The sequence below is a fragment of the Dermatophagoides farinae genome, chromosome 2 (genome assembly GCF_024713945.1).
Source record: "Dermatophagoides farinae isolate YC_2012a chromosome 2, ASM2471394v1, whole genome shotgun sequence".
Taxonomy (NCBI): Eukaryota; Metazoa; Arthropoda; class Arachnida; order Sarcoptiformes; family Pyroglyphidae; genus Dermatophagoides; species Dermatophagoides farinae.
Window position 1 is genome coordinate 1,267,945 of NC_134678.1, and position 12,665 is coordinate 1,280,609.

The 12,665-nt window shown below is 30.2% G+C and overlaps 3 protein-coding genes across 3 annotated transcripts; all 3 read left to right on the forward strand.

The window, feature by feature from the left end:
- Positions 1–292: 292 nt before the first annotated feature.
- Positions 293–5,565, forward strand: LOC124491483 (uncharacterized). Its single transcript, XM_047054131.2, has 5 exons — positions 293–606; positions 3,765–3,851; positions 3,920–4,161; positions 4,231–4,303; positions 4,386–5,565. The coding sequence occupies exons 1-5, from the start codon at positions 359–361 to the stop codon at positions 5,377–5,379; spliced, it is 1,644 nt and encodes a 547-aa protein (XP_046910087.2). The 5' UTR covers positions 293–358; the 3' UTR covers positions 5,380–5,565.
- On the forward strand, positions 5,442–8,734 carry LOC124491464 (E3 ubiquitin-protein ligase listerin). The gene is made up of 2 exons (XM_047054106.2): positions 5,442–5,629; positions 5,693–8,734. Exons 1-2 carry the CDS (start codon positions 5,600–5,602, stop codon positions 8,732–8,734), a joined length of 3,072 nt encoding a protein of 1,023 aa, XP_046910062.2. The 5' UTR covers positions 5,442–5,599.
- Positions 7,652–12,354, forward strand: LOC124491472 (uncharacterized). The gene is made up of 3 exons (XM_075728549.1): positions 7,652–11,852; positions 11,939–12,106; positions 12,198–12,354. The coding sequence occupies exons 1-3, from the start codon at positions 8,736–8,738 to the stop codon at positions 12,258–12,260; spliced, it is 3,348 nt and encodes a 1,115-aa protein (XP_075584664.1). The 5' UTR covers positions 7,652–8,735; the 3' UTR covers positions 12,261–12,354.
- Positions 12,355–12,665: the final 311 nt, after the last annotated feature.

Below are 12,665 nucleotides of genomic sequence, written 5' to 3' on the forward strand. Positions count from 1 at the left end.
AAATAATCGATGATGATCGATTGTATCTTTCATAACAATCGATTGTGTGTGTGTGTGTGTGTGTGTGTGTGTGTGTGTGTGTGTGTGTGTGTGTGTGTGTGTGTGTGTGTGTGTGTGTGTGTGTGTGTGTGTGTGTGTGTGTGTGTGTGTGTGTGTGTGTGTGTGTGTGTGTGTGTGTGTGTGTGTGTGTGTGTGTGTGTGTGTGTGTGTGTGTGTGTGTGTGATTCACGATGAGAACTGGTTTTTTTTTCCATGGTGAAGAGTAAAGTTTATTTTTCTGTAATGGTCATTTGTGATGATGATCATATGTTTTTTTTGTCTGGCGTGAAAATAATTTTAATTTTTTTTAAAAAACAAAATGGTTCAACATGATCAAAACAAACAACAGCAACCATTATTATGTTTGGATCGTTTGATCCAAGATCTGGAACAGTTGAGCCATGATCATCAAACAGCCGATATTATTTTCATTGTGGACAATCAAAATGAATCCACCAGCAACAACAACAACAACAACAAAAATGAAAACAATAAAATCTCAACAGAAGATGGACAAAATAATGAAGGTGATACATTGTATGCACATCATTTGATTTTACGTACCAGGTATGTATTTATTCATTCATTTCAATGACGAATGATGAATTCTGTTACAATTCTGGACAATGTTACCAATTCGTGTGTGTGTGTGTGTGTGTTTGAATTGAAAACCTGGCAATTTGCATGCAAACAAATCATAAATCATTTTATTCTGGTGCACCAAAAAATATTAATCATTTTACCATACCAATAGGTATTATTTTTTTCGAACGTTGTATCAGATTTGAATCCCGAAAAAAAAAAATTCAGATTCGAAAAAATATGGCAGCAATTTTTTTTCCATTGATTTCTCTTGCCCATATTATTTGCTATTGTGTGATACCATTGTAATCAGTAAATTGTTGATCAGCTATATGTATTCAAACGAAAATCAATTATCTCTATAGAGACAAAGTGTTGAAATTGGCGAATGATGATGATGATGATGATGACTCATTCATAACCACATTATCATTATTATTATCAATATAGTCATTATATATGGTTTCATGCAAAAAAAACAATAGAAGAAAAAAAAAATATTGACTGACGATAACAACAAAACGATTTTCATAATTTTCATTGAATCAAGTAATCTGATCTCTGAATGATGATGATGATATATTATCTCAGACCAAAAAAAAAGTGAATTTTTTTTTTTTGGCTATTAAATGAGAAAATCACGATTTGATTTGATTTATTACAACACACATATATATTGAATGTGAATTACTGACTCTTTCTTTTCATTTTTTTATTTTATTTTATTTATTTATGACCATAATTAATCAGTGATTGTTGAACATCTTTTCTCTTTGTTTGTCTATGGTTACTAACGGGAAGTTTGATTCACCAAAAAAAAAAAAAAAAATGAATAACGGAAGTTGAAATTTCATATTAATCATCTTCTCCCTGTTCTCATTGACTAGACAAACAAATATTGAGGCGATTGATGATGGTTCGATATATCGATCCTGATCAAGATGATGATGATATCCTATCGTCAAATGGAAATGTAAATGGACAGATAAAACCAATGTTTTCGTGTGTGTGTGTGTGGACAAAGACCCCAAACATAATGGAACGTGACTTATTTTGTTTTGTGAAAAAAGAAAAAAAGTTTGACCAAAGCACATCTTTTTTTTCTGCTATATCGGACAATGGAATTTTATTCTGGTTCGTTTTTTTCTGGACATTTTGTTTGCCATTGAAAGAGAAAAAAATTGAAATCCGATATATTACATATTCAGTCGATTTAGATTATATATATATTGACTTTGGTTTTTTTTTCGTCCACTAAAATTGATTTTAGTTACTGAGTCTCTTTGGTGACTCATGTTCATCGTGAATATATATTCAATTAACTATGATGTTGATCATCATCATCATTTTGATTCAATATCCAATGATTTGTTATACGATACTTGAATATGGAAATTCTTTATTTTTCAGTCAAACAATAATTTTGAAATTTGATTCAGTTTTTTTTTTGCTGAAGAAAAATTGCCGTTTTTTGGCTGAATTATTCAAGCTGAAAATAAAATTTTCATCGTAAAAATGGTTGGTGGTGGTGGTGGTCTTGATGGTGGTGGTGGTGACAAATAGAAACCAATGAACAATGGAGATGTGTCTCTTTCTTATCATTTGGATACCAGACACACACACTAAAATCACACCAAGCCAGCAAGGCAACAAAAAATACAGCATCACATGCAAGCTATGTATAAGTAAATATTCAATCAATGAATGTGATGTTGATCATCACGATCACATCAGATCATCAATTTGTCTATATATATCTTCGGTTTTTAAGATTTTAACTTGTAAAGAGAAAACAAAATTAGCACCATATAGAAACAAAACAAAACAAAACAAAAAATCTCTGTAATTAGCTTTTTTTTTATTTGTCAGTTTCGTAATTCTGGTGATGATGATGATGATGATGTAAATGTAACTCTTTTTTTTCCATTTTATTTTTATTTTTATTAAAGTTTTCTTCTTCTTTTTTTTCGTGTGAAAAACAAATCCTTTTTTTTGTACTTTTTTCTATGAAAAGTTTTTTTTTCTTCTTTCTGGAACCAAAAAAAAGGATTTATCTTTCTTTCTTTAATACACACACTGCAAGCCAAAGGAATTAATTAGTTTTATATTCAAATTAGATTTTCATGTGTGTGCATGTAAGATGCAACTTTCGTCTTTCTTATATGATGATGAGCTTAAATAAATCTCTAGCAAATACGAAAACAAAGTTTACAATTCAATAATGATTACATAGGATAGTAGTAGAAGTAGTTGTTGTTGTTGTTGTTGTTAGCAAAAAGCAAACATTATGCTAATGATTCGGGTAAATAACGGAAAAAAGATTCGATCCAATCGATCCAAAATATGAAAGAATGCCCTTCGGCTTCAGGTTAACCTTCTTATTTTCTGCTGCTGTTGTTGTTGTTGTTATGTTGGCAAATAATGTACCAAAACAAAGAGAAAAGTTTAACTGAGAAAAAAAAATCAGGAAGTAGCGAACAACAAATATCGATTGATTTTGAACAGAAAAAATAAAAAATGAAGAATTTCGATCCAACCAATACTTCTTTTTTTTCTCGTGGGCGCCTTGTTATTGATTATTGTTTTTTTTACATCTCAACGAAAAACGGGAAAAATTCTAAGAACAAGAGAATTTGTTTCATTTTCAAAATTTTTTTTTCGCAATAACAAACTTGCCTTGAAAGAAGAAGAAGATGATGATGATTGCAATCAACGAATATTTTGCTATTGAAAGTGAAAACGGGCGAGATAGAAAAAATGAGATGATACAACAATGTTTTCATTTCATTTTTTCTCCATTCTTCTCTATCAATAATGATGATGGTGGTGGTGGTGGTGGTGACAAAATGTTTTGAATCAGCAGAAAAAAAACGGCCCAAGCCAGATGTAATTAGTTGAGACTGGCTGTTGTCTTTGTTGTTGTTGTTGTTGTTGTTTTTTTTTTAATTAATGTTTCCGTTGTTTTTTCTTTTGAGGCTTGCTGGCCTTTCAAATTAGTTTGCTGTGTTGCTGATTTTGTGTCAATGATTGTTGAACAACGAAGACATGACTAATTCATTATACCAGTTTCATTATTTTTTTTTCTTTTGGTTAATTATTATTTCAATAAAAGTTTGACCATTTTTTTTTTGTTTTTTTCATAGATGCCAAAGTTTTCAAAATGTATCATCATCGGATATTTGTTGTCGACAAATGTTTGGAACCACTATAACACATGATGGTCAAACTTGGTAAATACTATGATGATTATAGTTGTGAGAATTTATAAACTTTGTTGGTTTTTTTTTGATTTTTACAGGATAATACGATGGCCACAAATCAAACCACATGCATTACGAAAAGTATTGAATTATGTTTATACATCAAAAATTGAAATCAATGATGATGATGACGATATATTTGACATGTTAACCATTGCATATGAACTTGGCCTTGTTGAATTGATTGACATTGGTGAAAAACGAATTGCTGCTACTATTGATGTGCAAAATGTTTGCCGATATTTGGATAAAGCTATTGAAATTTGTAGAAAAATTCAGGGTTTGTTTTGATGAATATGGTTTATATTAAATTTCTGTTGATTTTTTGTTTTGTTTTGTTTTTCGATAGAGAATGGTCCAAATCGAATCATTGATCTTTGTATGCAATTCATCAATCAAACTGCCAACGAATGTGTAAAAACGTATGATTTTTTGTTGTTGTTGTTGTTGTTTTGAAATCTTTGTTGATGATAATCTTGTTATTCTCATTGATATATTCTATAGAGAATCATTTCGTAATATTTCAAAAGAAACAATGATTCATCTGTTAAGATCCGATCAATTTTCATTGGATGAAGCGGATGTATTTCGTTGTACGATTGAATGGGCTAAACATCAAACTGGAATACATAAATTAGTTGAACATTGGAATGAAGATGATCGCAAACGTATACAGAATCAATTATCAGGCGTCATTAATCATATACGAATATTGTTGATTGATAGTCAAGTGTTTGCTGAAGAAGTTGAACCAACTGGTGTCATACCGATTGAACTTTCATTGGAACGATATCGATTTGCTGCTCTTGCCATTAATAACAACAATAATAATTCAAGCCATAAATCTCAAAATCATCATCAACAACAAATTCATGATTCAATTGGTAACAAACGATTAAAACCACGATCAACGGGGAATGTTTATCGATTATTTCTTGAATCAAAATTATTATCAAATATGAATGTTAAATATGAGCAAACATTAAACGATTGGTATGGCAACATCCATGGAACGAATAATAAACAACGTTGGCGATTGATATTTCGTGCAAGCGAGCATAAATTCTCTGCCGAAGCATTTCATAATTATTGTGATGGAATGGCACCCACGTTTGTTCTTGTATTGAGCACAAAAGGTTATCTTAGCGGTGGTTTTTGCGATATACCATGGACCAGTGGTAATCGTGGCCGTGGCTGTTATGCATCATCGGAAAAATCATTTCTTTTTCGATTGAAAACACCATGCGATGAACAACCACCTATTAAATATGAAGTGAAAAAGAAAATCTTTGCCATCGGACATATGGCCAGTAAAGGACCAGTTTTTGGTGCCGGTGCCGATCTTCTTCTTGCCGATAGTTGTCATTTAAATGAAGATAGCTATTCAAATCTTCCACATTCATATGATGGACCCGATGCTTCGGTCGATACATTATTTGGATCATATTATTTTACTGCCGTCGATTATGAAGTGTTCACAATATTGGCTGACAATTAAGATTCGAATTTTCCCACAAACCATCGATAGAATCGATTACGATGTACATTACATTAAATCATCATTCATGCATTTTATGTGACACATTGCAAGAATTTTGTTTGTTTGTTCCATTTAATTATTTTTTTTCATTCATTTTTACATTGTAAATCAAATTTTATTAAATTGTGATAATTATCACCTAAATTTGGAATTAATTCATTCATTCGTTTAATTTGAAATGAGTAACCGTACCAAAGGGAATGTTAAAGTATGTTTTTAATTAGCGAATTGTGTGATTTGTTTTTCTATCATTTCATTTTGTTTTTCACAGCCTTCAAATAGTGAACGTGCATCACGATTGTTGACAACGAATAAATTTCTATCATTTTCTGAAGCTTCGAAAAATTTATCTTCAGTATACAAGACAACCGATGCTACTGATGGTGGTGGTGGTGGTAGCCGACAAAATGATACATCAGCATTCGATTGTGAAATTGGTACAGATTTTCAACATGTATTCAAACATATGGCCAAAAAAGATGTTAATACCAAAATGAAAGCATTGGAAGAGTTTATTGAATTATGTCGTAACAAAAATCCTACGGAATTGTTGAGTATAGCAAGATTTTGGTTCCGTGTTTATAGAAAATTGGCAAATTCTTTAGAATGGAACATACGTAATGCTAGTCATGAAGCACAATATCGATTCATCTCTTCCATAGATTATGATTTGATTATTGAATATTTTGAACCATCCATAAATGAACAACAGTTCAATGATTATCGTACGGGAGAAATTTCTTTTCAAACATTGATCACAATGTCAGCCGTTATGTGGAATTCATGTTTCGATGCCTATAGTCAACCATTTCAATCTGCACGAAATGTATTTAGACATCTTTTTTCACGTGAAAAAACAATCCATTTTCTATTGGTTAATTGTGATTCGATTCTCAACTATTGTCTATATTTCATTTTCAACAAAATTCCTATCGAGCTTTTCTACAATACATCATTACCGACTGATTCGATTCGAATGTTTGAAGATCATCAACTGGGTACCTGTTTACTTGGCCTATCCACAATGATCAATGAATTAATGTGTTTCTATGTAAAAAATAACATCGATGATACTCATAATGTTTATGAATGTTTGGAAAAAATTTTCATTCGTCTCAATGAAGAATTTGTTCGAAGTAAAGGCTTGGCGGAGGATGGTGATCGAACAACAACAACAACAAATGCAACAACAATCTTGTCAACAGATAAAACGCTGGAAAAACAAATGGAAACTATACATGAATTGGAAATGAGTAGAAAAGAAAAGAAAAAATTACGAAAAGAAATGAACAACAAAAATGATCAAGCTAGAAAACAAGATTCAAGAATCATGACTTGTTCATTGTGGAATTGTACAAAATCGAACAATGATTACATTCGAATAGCATCATTTCAAGCATTAACTGCATTCACTCGATTGACGAGTTTTCTTGCCATTGATTCAGAGGAAAAATTTCTTGAAAAACACTCAAACATTTCCACAAGATTATGGTTCAAATTGTACAAAGGAAATTATTTTCCCACCATTATGAATGGTATGGTCGATTCGACTATTGAAATTCGTGGCATTTCCTGGGTGCTAGCTTCACATTTGTTATCCAATAATAATGGTAGCTTTTTCAATTTATGGTCAGTGATTAATCGTAATGATTGGCTAACGAAAACATTGAAACCTTTCATCAATAATGGAATGAAATCATCTGGTTCAATCATTGATTTTGGTATCGATCGTATTGGATTCAAAAGCTATTTGGCCATATATCCCGAACTATCATATCCAATGGAATCTTATTTCAGCGCTCTTAGTCTGATATGTCCAACGTACCGTGACCGTTTTATGAAAGATTTTAATGATAAAATCAATTTGATCACCATGTTCATTTGTTCATTCAATCAAAATCAATCATCGGATTGTCAATTTTTAATATTTGATTTATTTCTCACCAACCTGTTGGATTCATTCAATAATATTGGCCTTTTAACCGATATGTTGTTTCTGATTGAATTATTCTTTAACATATCATATTTAGCTTTGCTTGAATGTTTTAAATCAAACAATGACAACGGAAGTGAACAACCAAAACAAATAATGATCACATCAATTGTTGAACATTTGAATAATTTATTAAAACGAACAACAACAACGAAAGATGGCAAACGTGACCTATTTCTTCGAAGTCAGGTTTATCTAAATCATTTGTTATTGATTAACCGTGTGAAACAAATCGATGGACATCAATTGTTTGAAACACAGTTACTTGTAGTTTATGAAAATCTATTGGCCAATTTTCATGATGATGATGATGATAATGATGATAATCGTTTGGCAGTACTACGTTTTCTAACCGAATCATATTATCATTGTGATGGCTATTTTTCCTATGATTATTATTGTACCGAAATGGAATTGAATTATGAACGAAATGTTTGGAAAGTATTGAAACAACAATTGAATCAACAATGCAGTGGCAGTAAACAAGTAAAATTTGAACAAGATGATGATATTGATGATGGTGATCATTTCTCATTGAATGAGAAAAAATTGTTTGAAAATTGTACCTTACCCAATCGAATAATAACTATAACAAATGAACCACCGATTTCATTGTTAGTGATGATACCATCACTTAATCTACATGTCATTCGAATTGTTGATAAACTTATTGCTCATCTGGATCGTATGTTTGAAACGAAATTTCAATCAAATTTATCAATGAAAGAATTTGAGAATGAATTTCGATCCATATATTACATGTTGATTCATCTTGAATATATAACTAGATCCGTGTCAAGTTCAAAACCACTTGATGAACATTGTTCTCGTTGGTTATCGATGATCTATTCAATCTGTTCACGTTTTACCGATGATAAATGGATCAAATATCGTTACATGATAGCTATTGGTTCGAAAATACTCGATGTTTATATTGTTCATATGGCCAAAAGTGAATCATCATTATTGTCGAATCTGAAAATGTTTCTTACTAATCTTGATCCATTTGCATTTTGTATTGTAATCAATCATTTGGATCAAATACGAAATGTAACCACGTCAGATGTGTATGAAAAATTTTTGAAAAATTATTTTAAAATTATCGATAATTATGTGACGAATGACGAATATGAATCGTTGATCATTCATCGACAGCTGATGATTGTATTCAAAACTGTGGATGAAAATCGAATGGATTTTGAAACTGCAATATTGGAAGAATTATTGGATCGTTTAATCAAATCATATAATAATGATAATAAAAATCAATCACAAAAAAATGATGAAACATTCAAACTAATTTGGTCGTTTAATCGATGAAATGTGTGATTATTACAGCCACATTGATAATATTGTCAAGCATCAATTTTTCATTCGATTTCCATCAATATTGATTGATTTATATCAAATATTATTGAATAATCCGCAGAAATTATTTCTTATTGAAAATTTTTTCGAAAATTTCTATAAACATTCACAAATGTTATTGCAAAGATATTCCCGATTGGTTTCCATAGATTCCATTATTTGTGATGATAATGAAGATGAAATTTTAAAATTCATGGATAATGTGGAAGGTTTTATGTCAACAATAACGAAATCATACACGTATGAACAGAATGATTATTTCGGTGATATCGGTATCAAACAATGTGCCTTACAATTATCATTCATTGTCGATCATTTTGTATTTACAATTGGTAATGGTGACATTATTAGAGGACGTATTCGACGATTCATTAGTTTGATATTATTTTCATTATCAACATTGAAATGTGATGATTACGAAACTGTATCTGATATGATTATCGAATTTATGAAGAATTTGAATCAAAAATTTCTTGTCACTTGTACGGAATTTCAAATTCAAAATGATTTTTCCATATTACATGATTTATATGCAATATCAAATGATGATATTGTCCTACCATTATTACAATTTATTGAACATCATCATGATAATGATAATAATTTAGCCATTTATATGAAGAAAATGTCCACATGGAATGCCGATGAACAATATGATGATCTTGTAAGATTTGCTCAAATCAATTCGCTAATGATAACCATTGCCAATGGATTGTTTTACTTTGGCAATGATGATGATGATCATCATCGACAACAATTGTTAATAATTCTGATTAGACAATTGTTCAAGAATATTTATCTATTGGAGAAATTCATTATAATTTCAAAACGTTGGAATTTACTTCCACTGGCCAAATTGAATGTAATTGAATCGATTATCGATGAATATAAATCACATCTACCAACATTACTTAAAGAAGATGAATCGTCGATTATGATGGCAATTTTTCAATCAATCGATCAACAACAACAACAACAACCAGAATTTGCTACATTGCCATTTATTGCTTATTTGTTGGAAAAATATCCATCAACCAATATGTCATTGGCGAATATTTGTGAAATGAATTCTAATTGGAAAAATTGTCAACATCAGCAACAACAACAACAACAACAATGGATTCAATTGATTGAAACGAATAATCATGAAACAATTGATCAATCTTTACATCGAATTATCGAACCAAATATCAATGTTGAAATGATTGGTGATAATGAAACAACAATTGTACAACGATTATCAAATGTGGCCGATCTATCCCCGGAAACTGTATATGAATTATTATTCACCATTAATATGGCTCTTTATAAATTGCCCACTATGCAGATGATAAAATCGAATATAATGAATACGATGAAATTATTAAGTGAAAGTGATTTCTGTAATAGCCATTGGTTTAAAACATTTCCAAACATTAATGATAATCGTATGCAATATCAAATTAATTATCTAACAGCTAATCTTTTGGAAACATTTACAAAACAATTAATCACTGATTCATCATTTGGAATGGAAGAATTTACAATGTGTATTTCAATATATAAACAATGGTGTCAACTGATATTTGCCATACCAGATGATCAAATGCAATTGGATACGGCTATTCTTTGCAGTAAAATATTTCGATCATTAACAACATTTATTCGTTTAGCACAAAAATGGATCAATAATCATCGTGGTAATGATGAAGAACAGAACTATTCCAATATTATTGAATCGATTCGTAATTTTCTAGCCTATCATTGTTTGAATATGTTATTACCATTGTTTGTAATCATGAGCGATATGTTGGATCAAAAGAAGCAAAAACAATCATCATTGTTTATTGAATTAATTCATAGTTTATCCAGTGTTTTACTTTGTATCGATGATGAATGTTTACAAGATATGGCTATGCTTGAATTGAATCAATCATTATTAATGTACAATGAAGACAGTGTTGTTGAACAAAGAATGAAATGTTTAATGGATCAATTGTCATCATCATCATCATCTACGAATCGGATGAATTGTCTTCATACAGATAATGGTTACTATGATTATATTATCGAACATGTGACACCATTATTATTGAAAAATGATTATCATACAATATTCACTGCATATCATCTAGTCAGTATTGCTTGTCATTCGGCTAATTGGTCATGTAAAAATGGAAAAAATTCACCATCTACAAGTACAATGGATGCAGAAATTACTGAGATTACATTATCACAATTGAAATCTTTCGACAAAAATGATGGACATGATCGAGATAATGGTGGCGAAATTAATCCTGTCTGTTATCCACCAAAATTTCTGATGGCTCTATTAGAATCATTGTTTGCATCGATATCGATCGATGATCTTCAATCACAAGCAACATTTGCCTATCTACTTGTATGGACAATTTATTTACGATTATTACAACGATTTCCATATAAAGATCATGGTGAAAATGAAATTCGTTCGGATCTAATCAATTATCTGGTTGAATTGAATCTACATAATCAATTTCTACAGAATCTATTCTTATTAATGCATGATTCAATTGATTGGGATCTAGATCGTAATTATCTACAATCGATTATTCATTCAATTACTGATCAACAAACCAATTTGATTGATATGGATTGTTTAAAAGATTCGAATCGTTTGTTACAGTTAATTGGATCCATATCAGATACAAATCAAAATGCTCGTTTAGCTGTCTTTGTTTATTATCAATCACTATGTCATATGGCTAATGTTGTTCGTTGTTGGTTTAATACATTACGACATCATCAAAAAGAAACAGTCGATTATGTTACACGACGATATTTTAGTCAATTATTGATGGAAAAAGAATTGGAACAGATAAAGAATGTTGATTATGAAAAATTGGGCAATATTCAAATTAAATTCAGTAGAAAATTGCATGAAATATCGGCAATTTATTCATTGAAAGAGATTAGTTTTGGTATACGATTCATTTTTGAGGCAAATTATCCATTAACTGCTTTGTCCATACAATGTTTCGATAAAAGTGGTGTTAGTGAAGATGTTTGCCGTAAATGGTTACAACGTTTGACTATATTCTTCAATCGAATGGTATTTATTTTTATTTATTAATTATTTCACTTGCCACAATCTTTATTAAACTGATTTTTTTTTTCTTTCTTTCGTTCGATCGTTAGAATTGTTCCATACTGGACGGTATCATTATGATCAAACCAACAATGGATAAACTATTCGAAGGTATGGAAGAATGTATGATTTGTTTATACGTATTGTACGGTATGAATGGTCAACTTCCTCGTTTTAAATGTCCACAATGTAAGAAAAAATTTCATACTACATGTATGGTAAGTATAAAATGATGTTGGCCAAACATTTATCATCAATTGTTAATAATTTCTTTTTTTTGTTTTGTTTTCTCATCTATGTAAAAAATAGCGAAAATGGTTTCAAACACATCACAGTGCTACTTGTCCACAATGTAAATTTGAATTTCAATAAATCAAACATTTAATCACATATATCGATAATTAATTTTCGGTTGTGTCCTGAATAAATAAATAAATTTTTTTTTGATTTTATTTTCCTTTTTAAATCAATCATCACATTTTTTTGTTTGTATTTTTTTTTCGAAAAAAAATTACAAAGTTTTAATTTTTGGCCACTAGATGGGGTGATTATTTTTGTTTCTAATAATCACAAAGTAAAATATTCCAATATTGTGGGTGGATAGATTAATGGTTCATTCGAAATTTCACCATCACCATTATTATTTGTTGATGTTCGATTATTTATTACACAAATTAATCGATTAATCACTATATATGAACATTCGTGTGCATCTTTTTTTTTTAATTTTCATATTGTCTTGTTGCTGTTGTTTTTGTTGTTGTTGTTGTTATTCGT